At 48.4% G+C, this 19,147-nt stretch overlaps 1 protein-coding gene and 1 long non-coding RNA gene across 5 annotated transcripts in view; one reads left to right on the plus strand and one right to left on the minus strand.

Annotated features, from left to right (window-relative positions):
* LOC139668155 (uncharacterized) lies at positions 1-11,085 on the plus strand. Its single transcript, XR_011696988.1, has 2 exons — positions 1-81; positions 10,898-11,085. It is a non-coding gene; the product is annotated as an uncharacterized lncRNA (long non-coding RNA).
* MTMR9 (myotubularin related protein 9) overlaps positions 2,591-19,147 on the minus strand; it is a 27,867-nt gene continuing 11,310 nt past the window's right edge. Inside the window, exons 5-12 of one of the 4 annotated variants that reach the window (XR_011696986.1) lie at positions 18,059-18,276; positions 16,996-17,157; positions 14,356-14,497; positions 12,964-13,184; positions 11,361-11,512; positions 9,418-10,932; positions 5,517-6,995; positions 2,591-4,735 (exon numbers count right to left, since the gene is read on the minus strand). Coding sequence is in view for 1 of the 4 variants with exons in the window: in XM_071547601.1 (XP_071403702.1) it covers positions 10,769-10,932; positions 11,361-11,512; positions 12,964-13,184; positions 14,356-14,497; positions 16,996-17,157; positions 18,059-18,276 (1,059 nt within the window). In the remaining 3 variants the exon portion in view is untranslated. Of the gene's footprint in view, positions 6,996-7,156; positions 10,933-11,360; positions 11,513-12,963; positions 13,185-14,355; positions 14,498-16,995; positions 17,158-18,058; positions 18,277-19,147 lie in introns of those variants that run through there. The other 3 variants (XR_011696985.1, XR_011696987.1, XM_071547601.1) reach the window with 3 other exon arrangements.

A 19,147-nucleotide genomic window follows, 5' to 3' on the forward strand; every position in this document is an offset into this window, starting at 1 on the left:
ACAGCCTGAGGTTTGCAGAGGAAGGAGAAACAGCAGCAGGAAGGAGGAAGAACAGAGGAAGGAGCAGCTCCTGGCACTGGGGTAGGTGCTGCTGCTGGTTTTTGTTTTTAAAGATGTGTTTGTGTAGCATTTGGGGAAGCCCAACAAAGTTAGGGGGAAGGTATTGCCCATGTGCTTGCAGTTTCTCTGGAAGGTCAGAGCAGCTTTTCAACAAGTCTCACACTCTAACTTACCTGCCCATGTTGTACACTTTGTGATATTTGGTGATGAGGAACTTTAAACAGATTTTACTGTGGAATTCAGGGAAATCTGGGGGTTTGCCTTGTGTGTCCGAGAAAACAACTTCCACCTGCATGGGAAACGTAGTGAACTAAAACAGCTCCTGACATTTAACAGAAAAAAGAAGCTGACAGTTCTGTCCTGAAGGCTCTGGAGAGACCTGGCAGGAGTGGTGGCACTGCCTGCAGAATGGGGCAGGGATGCAGAGCAGGCTCTGGACAGACCTGGCAGGCAGTGCTTGCTCTGAAAGAGCTGTCACTTGTTTGGCCATGTTTGCTGGGAGAGGGTTTGGATCCAGGCTGTATGAGCTGGAAAATGAGAGGGAGAAACTGTGGGTAGAAGTGAGAAATCAAGGGACTTATGAGAGGGACAAAGATTGTGGAATGTTTCAATTTGGGTTTTGGTTTGTTTTGTCCATGAGGAAGAACTGCTTGGCTTCTGGAGAGAAACCAGGGTGTGCTTTGTGGGTGCTGCTGAGCTCACTCTGACAACAATAACAGCCCCACATCACCCCCATGCGTTTGCCAACCTCAGGGGGCTTTTGCCACTGTGTCTCTGATTTAAGGCCACCAGAGACACTGAGAGAGGCAGAGCAGGGACCCTGCTGTTGGCAGCTCCCCTACAGCCTGGGGCCCTCAGGCAGTGCCCCCTGCAGAGATGCCAACCCCTCTGTGGGGTCGGACAGCCTTCCTGTGGCAATGGAGCAGAGCTGGCAGTGCTCCTGGGGCTTGAAATGACTGGGAGGAGTTGGGCAGAGCTGGCAGTGCTCCTGCGGCCTGCAGGGACTGGGAGGAGTTGGGCAGAGCTGGCAGTGCTCCTGGGCTTGAAACGACTGGGAGGAGTTGGGCAGAGCTGGCTGTGCTCCTGGGGCCTGCAGGGACTGGGAGGAGTTGGGCAGAGCTGGCTGTGCTCCTGGGCTTGAAATGACTGGGAGGAGTTGGGCAGAGCTTGCTGTGCTCCCGGGGCTTGCAGGGACTGGGAGGAGTTGGCACAGGCATTTGTTCTTGTGCTCTGCACAGAATTATTGCAGTGCATTGAAGTGTCTCTTGCCCTGAGCGTGGTTTAGTGACTGAACCCCCTCACAGCTCCGTGTGGACACGTCAGAAAGGGGCAGGAACACACATTGCACCAACAGTCTGACTGTGGGGGAGAGAATTCCCAAAGGGCACAGATAATCTGAGAGTCACTCCTTGGAGCAAACTTTGTGTTTAGACTGCCCAGATCCCAAGGGATTGGTGGGCACACACAGAGCTGCACAAAGGGGGACCCAGGGAAGCTGGAACAGCCTTTGCTTCAGCCTAAGGTCTGAAATACAAAATTGAGTATAAAAAAGTGAAGTGGCAAGTCTTGAAGCAAGGGATAGAAAAGAAAAAGGACTGTGAACTTGTTCTCCTGACAGTATTTGGATTTATTATGAAGAGGCCAAATCCTTTGCTAGTGAGCTAATTAGAATTGTTTATTATGATGAGGGCATTTGGGGGAAATCTGAAGAAATAAGTTAAGGAAGGAAACTCCCTTTGAAAGCTGCAATTAGAAATGTTTGTCTTTGCCTGAGTAATGAAGTGGGATGACTTTGGGTCTTGTATTTTAACAGAGCAGGTTATGCTTTGGCTTGTGAAAAAGAAACATCAAAACACTAGTTTGAATTTGTGAATAGTTAACATTTTTTTGTGAATAGGGGAGGAGTGCAGGGCAATAAGGAATGGGCAGGTTCCCCTCCATCTCCTGGGCACTCTGGTGCCAGGTTTGGAGCCAATCCAAGCGGTGCTGTGTCTGCAGCAGTTTGGGTGGGCACAGTTACCTGTCTCTAAACAAATGCCAGGCTGCTGCATCATCCCCTTCACTCCTCACTGTGGGACATGAGGCTGCAGAGCCTGAGGGGCTGTTCCTGCCCAGAGAACTCCCTGCCCCATGGCCTGGGCTGGGCACAGCTCTGGGGCAGTGGCAACAGCAGGGAAAAGGCAGTGCTTGTGTCCTTTGGGGGTACAACATTCCCTGAGCACCAGAACCAGTGCAGGAATTGCTGAATTGTTGGAGTTCTTTGGCAGTGGCTCAGGCCTTACATTGTTCCACTGGACCGTGATGGGTGACCGGAGGAAATGAAAGCTCAGCCCTGGGATTTCCATCTCATAGAGTATTTCTAGAAAAGAATCTGTGAAAGACAATTTTTAAAACCCTGCACTTACCAAGTCCTACATAATGAGGTAATAATTAGTGCTGTATCAGGTATGAAAAAAGAGCAGCTCAATCTGATAAGCAAAAATGTCGCAAAAATAACTGCTAAGAGAAGATTTTTTATTCTAATGGCAGCAAAGGTATTTATTGACAACGTTGGAGGCAAGCCAGTTCATACTGGGCAAAAACTTGCCTAGCTTGTTTGTGGAAAATAAGCTATTTTATAGTCTTAAGTCCATCGTTAACAGCTTCTAATTTCCATATTAATGACTAGGTGGAATCTTGGGCGGAGCTTTCTTTTTGGCTTCCAGTTTGGGTAGTGGTCTCCTGACTTCATCCCTCAGGGTGGCCTTGAAGCATCTTCATCACTGCTGGACTTTTGCCTGTTCTTTGTTCGATGACATGGACCTGTAAAACTTGCAAAACCTTGGCTCTAACTCTACAAAATCTTGGCCCTTTACCATTTCATCCTATTGAAACGTCTAGCTTAGTTTAATGTATGACTTCTAACCATGGTACACTAATCTCTGTAAGTACTAGACAGCCTTGTAGCTCACTAGGCCAGGCTGGACAGGGCTTGGAGAAATGTGGTCTAGGAGAGGGTGTCCCTTTCCATGGCAGAGGGGTTAGAACTGGATGATATTTAAGGTCCCTTCCAACTCAAACCATTCTGTGAGCCTGTGGCAGTTCCCACGTAGATCCAAGATCTCTGAGTCCAACTGATCTGCCAACACTGCCAAGCCCATCACTAACCCATGTCCCCAAGTGCCACATCCACACACCTTCTGAACACCTCCACCACTTCCCTGGGCAGCCTGTTCCAATCCTGCTCACAGAATCCCTGTGCATGTCAAGAAATGCCCCAAAAAGTGCTCCAGGGGGAGTGGGAGAATTACAGACTACTGAGAAGTTTGTATGGTTTGTGTTTTTCATGTTATCTGGAATTTAAGGTTTTGTGGATTTGCTTGTTGTTTGGTTTTTAGTTTTGTTGTTGCTGTTTGTTTTTTAATATAAATCCATGTCCAAAAGAGTGCAAACATGAAAAAAACAGCCTGAAGTTCAGAAACAGGATAATGGAGGAACATGGGGAATCCAAATATTGGGAAGAGAGCAGGACATGTTCCAACAATCTCCTCTGCCTCTCAAGGCTGTGATAACAGGGAAGGGAAAGTCAGATCTGGGCTGGGTGTTGAGGTTTCTCAGCAGAAAGAAATCCAGGGAGCTGAAAACAGGGAGGGCAGCAAAAGGCTGATCTTAACTCAGAACATGAACAGCTTGATCCTCCCAGCACAGCATCCCATCTCCCTCACTCAGACACCCTGGAACAGCAGCTGGGTTCCAGCTTTAGGGATGCTCCTGATTTGGGAGCAATACCTGCAGCCAGCCCTGAGGAAGCTGATTCCTCGGCAGTTAATCCCATTCCCTCTCTTCCCAACTCACACAGATCCAAACCAGCAACAAATTTAACATGGAGTCACCCAGGACCAACAGAAGCCCCAGATCATTCCCATCCTCCAGGAGGGGCAGATTAGTAACACATAGTAAGTTGGAAATTCCAGAGCTTCCATGGGGAGAGGCATTTTTCCATGCTGGGACTCCAAGCCCTGCCAGGATGGTGACCAGGACTGCTGGGAGTGACTTCTGCTGTTGGGAATCTCCATGACCAGACAAGAACTGTCCATCCTCCCCTAGACAGCCATGGCTCCAAGAGTGTTCCTGTCACTCTACACCACTCCCTTTTTCCTCCCCTTTCCATGGAGCATCCAGAAGTGCTGCTCATTCAAAGCTTTCTGCAACAGCCTCTCCCAGAGCCTCAGGTTGGATCTCCCTCTCTCCTTCACTTGGTGTTTTGTGGCCTCATCCTGCTCCCCCCTGCCCTTGCTGAACTTGCACACCTTCCCCACCCACTTTGCTTGGATAGCTGAGAGGAAGGAGCTCTTCCCAGCCTTATAGGACACCTGGAGATACAGCAGAGCTCTTGCCAAAGGGAAATGCTGTCCCTTTGGTTCCCTGCTCTGCAGGGGACAGGGCTCATGCCCACAGAGTGTGGGGTTCCTGCAGACCAGCCTGGTGACAACCACACAGGTGCTCAGGGAAGGGTTTCCTGTAATGCCATGGTGGGAAGGATCGAGGTGTGGCCTCTCCTGACCCCTTTCAGCTCAGAAAATGCACCTCTTCAACCAAGACCGATGGAGGGACTCACTTGAGAGGACACCAACAAACCTGTGACAGTGGCAGTGGCAGGACCAGGACTTAGCTGTCCCAAATGACAGTCAAGTGCCTGAAAAAATAAAAAAGGAATTGTTCTTCCAGTTGCAGTGACAGGGATACCTTCCACTGTCCCAGGTTGCACCAAGCCCTGTCCAACCTGGCCTTGAACACTTCCAGGGATGGGCCAGCCACAGCTTCTCTGGGCAACCTGTACCAGGGCCTCTCCACTCTCATAGCAAAGAATTCCTTCCTAATATCCCATCTAACCCTGCCCTCTGGCAGTGGGAAGTCATCCTCACTTGTCCTGTCCCTCCACACCTTGTCCCAAGTCCCTCTCCAGCTCTCCTGGAGCCCCTTTAGGCTCTGGAAGGGGCTCTCAGGTTTCCCTGGATCCTTCTCCTCTCCAAGTGAGCTCCCCCAGCTCTCCCAGCCTGGCTCCAGCCCAGAGGGGCTCCTGCCCTGGAGCATCTCCGGGGCCTCCTCAGGACTCTCTCCAGCAGCTCCACATCCTTGTGCTGTTGTTCCCAGGGCTGGAGGCAGCTCTGCAGGTGGGGTCTCACCTGAAGAGGCAGAGGGGCAGAATCTCCCCCTCCCCTGCTGCCCACACTGTGGGATGTGCCCAGGGCACGGGGGTTTCTGGGCTGGGAAGGCACCTGTGGGGCATGTCCAGCCTCTCCCCCACCAGCACCCAAAGTCCTTCTCCCCAGGGCTGCTCTCCATTGTTTCATCCCCAGCCTGGGACGATCCCGGGGGTTGCCCCATTCACTGGAGTGGTTGGGTTGTTTGCCAATACTTTAAGTTACTGAGGGAGCAGATTTGGAGCTTTAGGAGCAAACCCTCCTTTAACTGACCTGCAGCATCAGATAAAGTCTCTGAATCCTTCAGCAACACCCTCCCAGCAGCACTGCAAAGGATCACCAGCTCAGCTCTGAAAGACAAATGCCAGGGGCATTTAGACAGCAGGGCAAGCTGTGAGCAGCCAGCATTGCCCAGCACCCTCAAGGTACTGCCAGTGTGCAGTGGTAATCCCTCCTCATTGTCTTTTCTCACTGCTTGGGGGAAAACCAGGCAGCATGGAAGAGTCCTACAGTGGCACTGAACAGAAACACTTGGGCTCTCAAAACACAAAAATCCAACAGCCTCAAAAAAATAATTGAATAAAACCAAATTTCAGCACTTGGTCAGATGGACTCTCCGTCACTGGAAGTGTTCAAGGCCAGGTTGGAGGGAACTTGGGGTAACCTGGTCTAGTGGAAAGTGTCCCTGCCCATGGAGCTTGTCTTTAAGGTCCCTTCCAACCATTCCATGATTCTCTAGTTATTTTCTCCCTCCCCTCAAAAAGTCAAGCTTAACCCAAATTAGGCTGCCTGAAACAGCTGAAAATATTTTAATATAGACCTACTCTGTCTCAGCTGGGACTTTTGGAAACATTTTGCAGAAATAAGGACTGAAAATCAATCTTTTCACATCAAAACCTTGAGCAGTTTTCCCTGTGTTGTCACATGGGGCTGCACAGGCTGCAGGGCAGCACAGACCACCCCCAGTCTGCTCACACACCAAAAGCCACAAAAACTCATCACCTTCCCAAGGAGTTGCAGAGACCACAGATGACACTGCAGGGAAACAGAGAGCCCAGGGGTTCCCAGGCTACTGATTCACCAGCAGGGAGAGATCCAGCAGCTTCCACAGTTCCCAGCCTCCATTTCCCAAGAGCTGTTTGTCCTATTTTTTGGTCCTTCTCCTGGCAAGAGCACAAGGTACCCCACCCACCTCCAAACCAACAGGTAACCGTGACCCAGGTCTACTGATGGACTTCACAGAGTCACAGAATGGTTTGGGTTGGAAAGGACCTTAAAAACAATCTTGTTCCAAACCCCTGCCATGGCCAGGGGCACCTTCCACTATCCCAGGTTGCTTCAAGCTCCATTCAGCCTGGCTTTGGACACTCCCAGGGATGGGGCAGCCAGAGCTTCTCTGGTCAACCTGTGCCAGGGCCTCAGCACCCTCACAGGGAAGAATTTCCTCTCACTATCTAACCTAAATCTCCTCTTTTAGTTTAAAACCATTCCTCCTTCTCCTATCACCATCTACCTTCTTGCATGGCTTTGCTCCAGTCCAAACCCCTCTCCCTTTGAATACACCTGCCCCTCTTCCTTTGCAGTGATCAACACCATCATAAAACCTTGGCCAGTTGAATTATTTATCCATCCTGTTCAGAGCTGGTGGCCAAGGACCAAAACTGTGGGATCAGAGCTCTGCAAGGCACTCTCAGCCTCAGGCTCCCAACCTTCTCCTTCCATCCTTCTTCTACCATCACAGAACCTGTTCAGCTGTAAAATAAAAGACATGAGATGAAAAGAGCTAAAATTTCAGGCAAGAACTCACATCCAAGTCACACACACACACACACACACACACACACACACACACACACACACACACACCCCTCCAGTGGGAAGCAGAGGCCACAATAATAAAGAAGATTCAGCAGTGTAATTAAAGAACTTTTTAGTCTTCAACATTTTAATTTAAACAGACACATTACTATGTTCTCAACATTATCTACAGCAAAGTTTACAGCCACTTGGTATCTGTTTTTCCCCCCACAAATGGCTGAACATTGAGCCATCTTTTTTCCTCAGCTTTGTTACCTTCTTTTGCAATATATTCCACCCCACAGCAGCTGGGATTCTGTACACACAGAGCATACATCTAACAACAGCACGACTCCCAGCCCTGTCATTGCAAGTTTTACAAGAAAAATCAAGACTGATGCAGCAGCCAAGTCCAAATAGCAATTCCAGATGCTGGGGCAGCAGTGCACTCATCACTTCCATTGGCAGCAGTGAACAGACACATAGCACACATCACACAGTGCTGCTATCACAAAGTACAGGGAGTGCTGGGACAGGCCTTCCCCCCTCCCCCAGGAACCTGGACACACCAGAGCACTTCCCAAGGCTGGAGCAAAGCACAAAAGACACCAAAATGCTGTACAGTGCAATTTGAAGTTCTATCCTATGCAACGTGGACAGGAGTGCACTTCAACCAGCGCCACATTCAAGAGTTAGATCAATACAATCAAAATATGGAAGGTACACAAATCCCTTATGAAAACTGTGCAAGTTAGTTCCTTTTCCCTTATTTTTTTTAATTGTTTTTTTTTGGTAAATGGCAGAGTGTCTGCATTGACTGACCCCAAAATTTGGAGATGGGGCCCTCAGTGTCCAGCTTGTTCCACAATTAGTGTGTGCAAAAGAGCAGAAGCAGAGGGGCAGTGAGGGGTGAGGCAGTGGCACAGGGAAGAGTCAGAGCTGGGCACTGCCACAGCACCTGGAGCTTGGGAGGACACAGGGAATCTGCAGACTCCAGGGGGCTCTGAGAGGGAGCAAGCCCACCACTGGTATTAAATATGTGATTAAATATGGGGAACAAGCAGGAAAGCACAGAATCAGGAGTGTTCTGCTGTGTATCACACCAGCAGCCACCAGACTGGAGCCTGGGAAGCACTGGAAATGGGAAGGTTAAGGGAAAACATGGAAGCAGCCTGACACGGGAGCTCTGTGAACTGTCCTCTCCCAGGAGGAGCTAAAACAGCACATCTCAACCCCATCACCTGCAGCAACTCACAGGACTGCTCCAGGTAACCTGTTTGCAGGGGCAGGAATTATGGAATAAACCACTGGAGGAGCTGCTCAGGGTGACTCCAGCACTTCCACACAAAGGCTGTGTGATCCACATTACCACCAAGCCAAGGCACACACAGCAGCTGGGTGTGGATTCAGCCCTGAGCCACAAGGGGAGGATGAAAGAAGTGTCAGCTCAGAGGGAATGTGCTGCCTTTTGTTGGCTGTCACTGCTGGTTTCCCAATTTCCTGGGATGCCTGCAGTTTGCATGAGAGGCTGGAGCAGCCTGGCAATTAGATCCCAAAAAACCCTCTCCCTGCTTCTCTATTATTTAGCTCAATCTATAATTACTGTGTTAAGAAATTGCATAACCTTTAAGAGTGTTTTATGTATAGTCTGTTACAGGGAAAACAGTGCCTTCTGAATCCTTCCCATCTGGCTGGTGATAATGGATTTCAGATGCAGAAATTCTCAATTATTGGGCAGGGAAACACCACCCAGGCAGGTGCAAATCCCACAGACATGATTTGAAAGGGTGACCAAGTCATTTTAAGGGCTTGTATCAGCAACACAGCCAGAGGTATCTCCAGGAGCCAGATGTGGAGGTGGGAAGAGGAACAGCCAAACTGTGCTCCCCTTTTCATGCAGAACAGATCCCCAGCCACCCTGAGCAGCATTCCCTGTGTCAGACTTGATTTACTCAACAAAACCATCACTCTCCAAACCTAAAGAGAAATCAGTGTTGTAAGCAGAAGGAATTACTTTTCTGCCTTAAGTGAGCAATGGTTTAAAAGGGATCCTGGCATTTTTTTCAAGCCAGAGGACTTTAGGGCTAAGTTTAGGTTAGTCAAGAAGAAAATAATGAAGGAAATAAGGACTGAACAAAAGGCATTAAGGTAGCACTTAATCACTATCACATATTTTTATATTGCTTCCTTGGTTATAGCATTTTCTTACAGTATGTTTAGTGGCCACATGAGTTTTGCAGATTACTCTCCAGCTGCTTCTACAACAACTAAAGATCCTGCATTTTTCCATGTATCTGTGTGGAAGTGGCTTTTAAATAAAGGCAGCTTCATTCCACAAACTGGAAGCTCAGCAGTTTCCAAAGAGATCACCACTGACCTACTGCAGCTCCATTCACTTCAGTAACAGCAATATTTCTGGATAATCCCAGCCACATGTGCTGCTGTTAATTCAACTCTTCTCAGTCCTGTCCATCCATGGAATCAAAGCTGAGAAAAGCCTCAGGGAGCATTTCAGACCTACTCTTACCTGTCTTTTGAAAGGAGAAAAAAAAATTAAACAAAGCTGATGTTATAAAAGCAGATTGAAGTCACAGAAAGAGCAGTCACCAAAAAAAAAAAAAAGATGGAAAAAGCTTATCCCTATAGTCTTTAAGTAGTTTTAGCAGCTACAAATCATCTAAACTCTTAGCATTTCTGTAGTGTGATGGCCCCTTAATCTGCAGATCTGTGAGGTTACCTGAACTTCCAACTTCTGCTTTTGAGGTTTCACAACATGGACATAAGAGCACAAGAGGGAAAAGCACATCAGTGCCTTGCTGAGCTGTAGATGAAGTGCTGCTCTTGCACCCTGGCAATGCTGTGAACCTGGCCAGGTGTCCAAACCCAGCCAGGGGACTTGGAAGTACCAAGAAGGCAGCTTGGATCTGGGTAAAAGGACAGCTCTGAGCCCCTGTTCTGCAAGGGAACACCTCCAGCAGCTACTAAACCTTTTGGTTTTCCAGGTAGAATAAAAGAAGCTTGGTATTCCTTAGGAGATAGTTGTCCACGAGGGACAATTCCACCTGGAGGTCATGGCTTAAACATGAGCAGCAGAATCCCTCCCTCAGTTCTGTATTGCACTGAAATGTCTTGCTCTGGTTTGGTATTTACCTTCCTGCTCCCAAGCCAAGGCTGAACACAAAACCCCAAGTGTTGGATGTGAAGGCTACTGAGAGTATCATGTAGACTGGCAGAAACTGTAGTTAGATTTTAACAACTTGTAGTTTTTCTAGCAAACTAAAGAACTGAGCTGCCTTACCTACTCTTGGAGAGAAAAGGTGCTTTCTGACAAAATGCCTTTACCTATCTACGTAGAACTCTGTATTTTAACCCTGTGAGTGTTTACAGAGTTCAACAAAGCCAGGAAAAGTCCAAAATAAACTGGAGACATCCCGTCTCTTGGCCCATCGTGGTCATCCATACAGTTGCAGGTGAAGAGTTCCAGCTCCTGCTGACACTGTAACACAACTCTGAGATGAAAAAGCTGCCAAGAGAGGACACTGTGCCCAGATGTGTCTTCTGTAAACAAAACAAAAACCTCTCCCAGAGGAGCAGGGAGGTTCATAGTGTGAAGGTTTCAGCAGTGGGAGGGCTGAGGGTCAGCTGGACCCGAGGACTCAGCAACACATGCACTTTCCATGTTTGGTCTTTAGTGTAGAGGGGGCTGGAAAGGCCAGGCCTGAGGCAGCTCACGGGTTCTCCCGCATCCCCTCATCTTCCTCCAGCTCTGCCAGGTGCCTCCTCAGCACCTTCACCTTGTCCTGAAGTTCCTTGTTGTATTTTATGATTCTGACCATTTCTTCTTGGGCTTCATCCAGGTACTTGGAAGGCCTGTTCCACCGGAGGAAGACACCTGAAAGCCCAGGGCACACGAGTCACGAGGGTTCCTTGTTACAGCGAGGGAATGCTGGTCCTGTTCCATCAATTCCCAAGTCATGTGCAACCCAGTTTACACATTTTCCCCTTACCCTCCCCCATAAACAGCCATTAAAACTACTGACCCTCCTCTCCAAGTTCACCATTCTATTAAACAAGGTTAATAAAAGAAAAAATTAGGGGCTTTTCCTCGTATCCTGATCAGACCAATCCATGTCTCCCCCTTCCATGACAACCTGCTTACTTTACTCTTACCAACTCTTCAGCACCCATGAGATGGAGAGAGTTCCTGCAGCAGGGAACCCACTGCACATGGATTATCCAAAATGGTGAGGAATGGAGAAGCTTCACAAGCAGTCCCAAAACAGATTATTGCCTGTAACAAGCAAATCAAGCCTGGCTTACCTGCCCAGAGCTGCAGACTCTGGGGGGCCACGGCAGGCCAGATGACCAGGCTGTTGGCCTCGTAAATGGGATTCTTGAATCTGTTCATCTCTTCAGTCCTGTTCACCCAGGACCACAGGGACATGGTCTTTTGAGGCAGCTTCAGTTTAGCCCTAAGAAACCCACAGGAAAAAGTTGGGTTTGCACACTTTGATCTGTAAAGACTCTCTTAGTCAGAGCCACACAGACTAGAAGGCCACAAGTTTCTCAAGGTGCTACTTGCACAAAGAATTCAGGCTGATCCCTTCAGTACCTCTCAGCATCATGGCACAGGGTGCAAACCTAAAGCAATTTACTCAACCTGGCTGATTACAGTTAGTTTTGAACAAAAGATGGGGAAATAACATTTATAAGTTGGTAGAAGTCTGCTGCCTGATGTCCATGTGAAAGATCAGTCACCTCCCCACAGTGGTTCAAGTGCCAAGTTTTGAAAGGGATTGAACTCCTGTGTTAAGGCAGAGCAGGGAATGGGATGAGTCTGCATCAGGGAAGGATGGAAAAGGAATTCTTAAGTACATAAAAGCAGTGTTACTGCTGGAATTGTGCAATGGGCACATCTGACAGGTCCCTCTGGTGGCAGGAAGGATCTGAGCACACAGAGCTCTTTTCCTCAGGCAATCCCACCACAAGGAGTTACACAGGGATCTTTATTCCTTAGATTCCAGCAAATATTCTGCCTGCACTAGCAAATTGAACTGCCAGGCAGAAGGAGATTCACCATCCCTGTGAATGCTTCAGACAGCACAAGCTTAACATCAGACTCCAAACCCTCTCCGTGCTCACAGCCTGACGGGCTCCGATGTGACAGGCAGGTTATTACCTGTAACATTCAATACTCTTCCAAATTCCATCTTACTGGTTTCAAGTCTAACCTGGTTTTGCAGATGACTAGTTCAGCAGCCCTGCAGAAGGTAGCAGAGTCTCTTCTAAGCAAAGATTAACGGCAGAGGGGTTTACAGGAAGCTTTAAATTGCCTTCTTTGTCTCTACTATCAGTTAGGATTTTCCCTTCTGCTCCTTCAGTGGCCTTCACTTAAGCAGGAGACATCAGACATGGTTTTTCTGGGGTCAGGAGTCCTGAGGGCAGGACTGCCAACCTCAAAACAGGAATCCAAACCTCTCTGGCAGCTGTGGAAATGTCCAATCTTCCACCCTGCTTACTACTCCCAGCAGCCCTGGGGGTGTCAGTACCACCAGGCTACAATCATGTTCCTCTCTGACAGGTAAGGACCAGACTCGCCACTTTTGGCTTCTGACTGCCTTGACCTTCTTCTCCAGACCTGCATGGACAAGTTTGCTTCCCACAGCCATGACTCATGTCAAACTCCAGGTGTTTATTCTTTTATGGAAGAGTTTCTGTGTAAAAGACTATATAAACTGGGGATGGGTGGAGGGTTTTGGCCACCTTGGTCTAGTGGAAGGTGTCCTTGCCCATGGCAGGGCAGGTTGGAACAAGATGATCTTTAGAGTCCCGTCCAACCCAAACCATTCCATGATTCTCTGGCCTTCACTTTGTCAGGCACAGCCCAATATTTAAAGGGTACAACTCAAGCATCCCTACCTACCTTTCGTTCTCATTGTTTCCCAGGAAAGTGCCAAACTGGGAAGCATAAGCATGTTCAAAGAGCATGATGAGGAACTGTTCGTTGAACTCGAAGGAGCAAGGGAACTGTCGAAGGATCTGCCACACACAGTCCAGGAAAAGCAGGAACACGGGGGCCTCCCACTTCTGTTTGCTGTTGGAATAGGCTGACTGGGCACAGCGCTGCTGGAAGGGGTGACCAGCCTGGGACAATCAGAGAAAGCATCACACACAAAGCAATGGGATGTGGGGACATGTGGCAAAATAGACTTTGGGGACAGTTCTGTCCATGTGACTGTGCTGTTGTTGCTCAGGCAACAGTAAGAAGGTGTAAGGAACCATTATCCCCCTGTGCTGGGCACTGGTGAGGCCTCACCTTGAACCCTGGGGTCAATTTGGGGTCCCTCATGACAAGACACTGAGGGGCTGGAGCGTGTCCAGGGCAGGGAACGGAGCTGGGGAAGGGGCTGGAGCAGCAGGAGCAGCTGAGGGAGCTGGGGGGGCTCAGCCTGGAGAAAAGGAGGCTCAGGGGAGACCTTCTCACTCTCTGCAACTCCTTGACAGGAGGGAGGACCTGGGGGGTGGGGTCAGGTTCTGCTCCAGGGAACAGGAGGGACAGGAGGGAATGGCCTCAAATTGCACCAGGAGAGGTTTAGGTTGAATATTCAGAGAAAAATTCTTCCTGGAAAGGGTGGTCAGGCATTGGAACAGGCTGCACAGGGCAGTGTGGAGTCCCCATCCCTGGAGAGACTTAAAAGACATGTGGATGTAGCACTTGGGCACATGGGTCAACGTGGGGCTTGGCAGTGCTGGGGGAACAGTTGGACTTGATAATCTTAAAGGTATTTTTCAACCTGAAGGATTCAGTGACTCTATGACCAACTTCTCTGCCTTTCCCAGGCTGTGTGAACAGTCCTGTATTTGATCAGAGAATGTGACCAAGAACAAACTGCTGGGGGGACACTGGGGGATGAGGCTGCAAAGGCACAAAGAGCAGCACTGAGGTTTTGTGGTTTAGTCTGGGCAGGGCTCTCTAAAGAGATGGAACCTGAGCAGAGGGAGGTGTCCCTGCCCATGGCAGGGGGTTAGAATGAGCTGAGCTCTAAGAACCCAAACCATTCTGTGGTAAGAGATGTTCGCCCTGAGCACAAAGAACAGGCAGCTCCCCAAAACCAAAACAGTGCCAGGAGAGGCAGAGGCCCCACAAAGTGCCAGAGGTCCAAATGACTCAGGGAATGATGCTGCTCTTAGGATAAAGGCCATTCACACTAAGCAGGGCTGCAACAAGGCCCAATCTGTTTGCTGCCTCTCAGGCTCTTTCCCAACTCAGCTGTGTCTGGAACAGATTGTCCTTCTGTGCACAGGTATCTCTTACCTGCAGCCACTCCCTCACAACAAGAGACTCAAAGCCCCGGATGGTCCTGCACCTCGGATCCAAGATAATCTGTGCCAGAGAAGTGACCTGGAGGGTTGAATCAGTTCCTTCACTCCCATGGACTAACACTGATGCACCTTCCCTGGGGAAAGAAGAGGTGGAAAGGGCTAAGAGTATGAATGAGCAGAACACATCCCAAGGATGTACACATCCCAGTGGGTGCCACTACATCCCATGGACACCAGTGTTGACAATGCTGAGGTTTTGCTGGCTCTTTACCCCCCACTTTCCTCTCCATCCCATAAGGAAACATCCAACCTTCTAGCCTGGATCCTCACCAACACCAATCAAAGCTCTGCATCACTTAAGGCTCAGCTTCTTGCTAAGCACAGTGGAAATCCAGACCCTTTGTCTGTGCACAGTGAGATCTCCTTTGTGGTTCTCAGTCTTTTGAATTGGTACCCCTGTGAGATATAGCTTGAAAAACAAGCTCAAAATTAGCTTGTGTCACTTGCTGGTTGGCTAATTACCCTGAAATCTCCCCAGAAGCACTAAAATGAAGATGTATCACCCCCACAGGTGCTCTGCAAAACAATGCTATGAGGTTCTTGCTGAACCCTGGGTTTAATTTGGGCCTCACCTGAGGTTCTCTACAACTCCCTGAAAGGATGTTGGAGCCAGGTGGGTGGTTGGTCCTTTCTCCAAGGTAAGAAGTGGCAGGACAAGAGGAAATGGCCTCAAGTAGGAACAGTGGAGGTTTATCTTGGCTATTAGGAACAATTTCTTCATGGAAAGGGTGGTCAGGCATTGGCACAACTGCCCAGGGCAGTGGTGAAGTCCCCATCACTGGAGGGATTTATAAGCCAGGTAGATGTGGCACTTGGGAATGTGGGTCAGTGATGGCCTTGGCAGTGCTGGGAGAATGGTTGGACTCAATGATCTCAGGGGGCTTTTCCAACCCTAATGATTCTGTGATTCTAATCTCATCCATATGCTCCTGAAGGATGGATGGTATAAAATGCCATTCATTTCCCCTACTCTTCCCAAATTGTGACCAAACATTTCCCTTCTGCCAACATCCTTACACACCCACCAAGGAAATTAACTGCAGGTTGCACTTGTTTGTGTGCAAAGATCCAAGGCAAGCAGCAAAGGGTGGGCAAGAAACAACAACCTACCAAGAAAGTAACCCTTCTGGTATTACTTGCTTTTTGAAGTGACCTTAAAGATCATCTCGTTCCAACCCTCCTACCATGGGCAGGGACACCTCCTACTATCCCAGGTTGCTCCAAGTTCCATCCAACCTGGCCTTGGACACTTCCAGGGACGGGGCAGCCACAGCTTCTCTGGGCAACTTGTGCCAGGGCCTCACCATTTAGCAAAGAATTTGTTCCTAACATCTAATCTAACACATCTAATCAAACCTACCATTCCTACCTGATCATAACCTTTGTCTCCTCCTTTCCCAGCAGTGGCAGACAAAGAGGCTGCTGAACAGCCAAGTAAAATTCCAGCCTTTACCCTCCTCAAAGTGGGACACAGCAGGATAACACACATTCAGGCCCCACACCTTTAAGATGCTGCAAGATCTGTCCCAGCCATTCCCTGCCCATGGCAAAAGTAATGGAACCATCCCTGTCAGCTCAGCTCTGAGGGAGGCAGGTCAGGCACCTGGAGCTGGCCTGACAGAGCCCCAGGTAAATAGAAAAAGCAAAACTGAGGTTAAAAATGATGAAATCACCCACTGTCCCAACAAGCCAGAATGGTTTCATCACTGATTCTTCTCATTATACACATACTGAAAAGAATTCCAGATAAAAGTATTGATCCAGAGCAATCCTTTTTTGGCACAGTCAGTAATGAAACCAGCACTGTCAGTGCTTTTAAAAAGCACAGCCCTCATATTTTAATGCTCTAATGCTGTTTTACCACTGAGACTGCACTGTGTCTCACTGGCTTTTCCTACACATTCCCCAGGTGGTAGGAAAAGCCAGGTTTTTCCTGAATTTTGGGATACCTGCACTGGCCTAACAAACCCTGGCACCCAACAGGGAGCTTTGGCTCTGCAGCCTGAGGTCTGAACACAAGTCAGCTGAGTCAGCAGGATCTGGGAAAGAAATGCCATGTTAAAAAAGTCATAAGCACTTAGAAGGGATGAGCAGGATTGCTTAGATAGGATTGTGGGGATAAAAATATAAGAGGGGACAAGTCCTGGGCCAGTTCATGGGGAAAACAAAGAAATTATATCATTTTAACCTCTGAAAGTGAGGTGGGGCATTGGAAACTTTCAGCTGAAAAAAGGACTTTTTAAAATAAACCCCAGCCCTGTGTCCTCACTTTACTTGGTTACCAAACAGCATTTCAGATGGGCACATTTTAACCTAAACCTTCAGTCAAACCATCTGAATCAGACTGGTTGCAGCAGACATAGGAATACACCTCAATTACATAATGCAAACCCCATTCTTAGTCGAGACTGCCTCCCTCAGCATGATTTACTGCAGGAACATTCCTTCACTGGGAGCATGAAACATTATCTTGCATGGGGACAAGCCAGATCACGGTGGGCAGTTAATACTTCCAGAGGTATTTAATGATCAATTTGAATGAGAAACTCGAGCCTTTCTGCAAGAGATTTACCTGTCAATACACTGAGCAGCCAGACAAGCCGTGGTCAGGATCTCCTTGACGTGAGTCAGCCAGTTGGAAGCTTCCAGTTTACTGAGCCAGCGGTCCATGTTGTGGGACTGGTCATTGCAAGCTTCCACCAGTTTGATGAGGCTTTCCTGCAGGATATTAAACCTTTGGGAAAAGGAAAATGTTATTAAAAACATAAGAAGTAACACAGAAACCAGGATGTGGATTATTTAGTGTGGTTTATTCATTCCTCTGCCTGATGTTTACAGACCTGTAAAATAATCAACAACATATTTAAGTCTATGTAAAATCTTTAGAAGCAAAACCAAATACTGCAAAACAACAGCCAGGAAATTGCTTAATTAACTCCTCAGGAGCTTCTCTGTACAGAGATGTGGGGAGTGACTTTTTGCCAATAGCTCCAGGCAACATTACTGCATGCCTGTGTAGAAGGATTCCCCAAAATTATGGTTAAGAGAAGTTGAACAAGGCCAGACTAAAAGTTTATTCAACTTAGTAACTGATCTACAAATGACCAAAGGATATTACATGTCCAGAAAAAAGTCCTGGCTCACAGAATCACAGACTGCTTTGGGTTGGAAGGGATCTTCAAGCTCATCTCATTCCCATGGGCGAGGACACCTTCCACTATACCAGGCTGCTCCAACCTGGCCTTGGACACTTCCAGGGATGAGGCAGCCACAGCTTCTCTGGGAAAATCCTCTGGCTAAGAGGATTGTGACTGCCACACAACAAATCCTCACCTGCAGAAGTTTTCTGGCTCCTTCCAGTGCAAAAGGGAACACAGGAAGCCCAGAGTGTGGCTACTGATGGCACAGGGAGATGCCTCATCTCTGAAACCTGCAGCAGGTTGTTCAGAACAAGGAACCAAAACCCAAACACCTTTACCATCCTGAATTTGCCATAAAAGGAACACAACCCTGTAGACAGGAACCAGGATACACAACTCTTCTTACAGGGGTAAGTACTTCATGGAGTGACTACAGCTCTGCTGCTGCGGCCTGACAAAGCCAAGCCCAGGGGAGAGCCTGTGTCATTTGCTCACCTCTCAATACCCTTGTGAATCCTCCTCCACTGGGGATAGTGGACTTCTTGCTCAAAGCCCCCTCCCCTGGCCCTGGCCTGCTGGGCCACGTTCAGGGACCTGGTGTCGATGATGAAGCCGCGCTTGCCGGGCCGCAGCGTGGCGTTGATCAGCTTCTCGTCCTCCTTGCACCGGCGCCCGTTGGTGCCCGTCAGGGGCTGGCTGCTTCTCATCATGACCTGGGGAGACACATGACCATGGATCAGGCACTGGAAATGAAGGGAATGCACACTGAAAGGCACTCATCACTTTTGCTCCAAGCCTTGCCCTGGATCCTCCAGGTTTTTTTTAAGTTCAATCCCTTGCAGGAATGGAATGTATTAAAAAAACAAACTAGATATCCTTGAACTGAGCGATCACTTGGCAGGCAAAGGTCTAAATTACAGACCTGATCTTGGAGGTTTTACCCCTTTCATTATGCCTGAAGTGCCATCTTTGTGAACCACTGAGCTGGCTTCCTGCTGATGGCTCCTTTATAAACCATGGAAGTGCTATAAATCCCTGGAGATGTTCAAGGCCAGGCCAGATGGAGCCCTGAGCAATCCACCCCATGGCACAGGATTAGGGTTGGAACTGGATGACCTTTATGGTCCCTTCCAACTCAAACCACCTATGATACCAACATTTTCAGGATTGTAATTTTAAGGTCTCTTCCCAAGTCTGTACTTAAAACACTTGAGTCGTTCATGTGTCAAAGATGCCTCTTAGGGACAGTTTTACCCAATGCATAGACCAACAAACCTTAAATTCACAGATGGATGAGTTGAGATTTCTCTTTAGTAAGTGCTTTTCAATTCAGGAGCAGCCCAGAAGCTCAAATGATCACTAAAATGTGAGGGCAGCCACTCAGCAACCCTGAGTGCACTCAAGAACTCAGAGCCAGGAGGGGAACATGAGGGGATAGAGCTACTGTCACAAGTTCAAGAGCTCTGAGCCAAACATTATTATATTCCTCACACCTGAAACATGCAGAGTTTGAAGGGATAATTGAGAAAATCTTCCTTTGATGGTTTTCAGTTGAGCTGAGGAAAAGCAGAAAGCACAACTGGT

This window comes from Pithys albifrons, chromosome 2, assembly GCF_047495875.1.
Source record: "Pithys albifrons albifrons isolate INPA30051 chromosome 2, PitAlb_v1, whole genome shotgun sequence".
Lineage (NCBI taxonomy): Eukaryota > Metazoa > Chordata > Aves > Passeriformes > Thamnophilidae > Pithys > Pithys albifrons.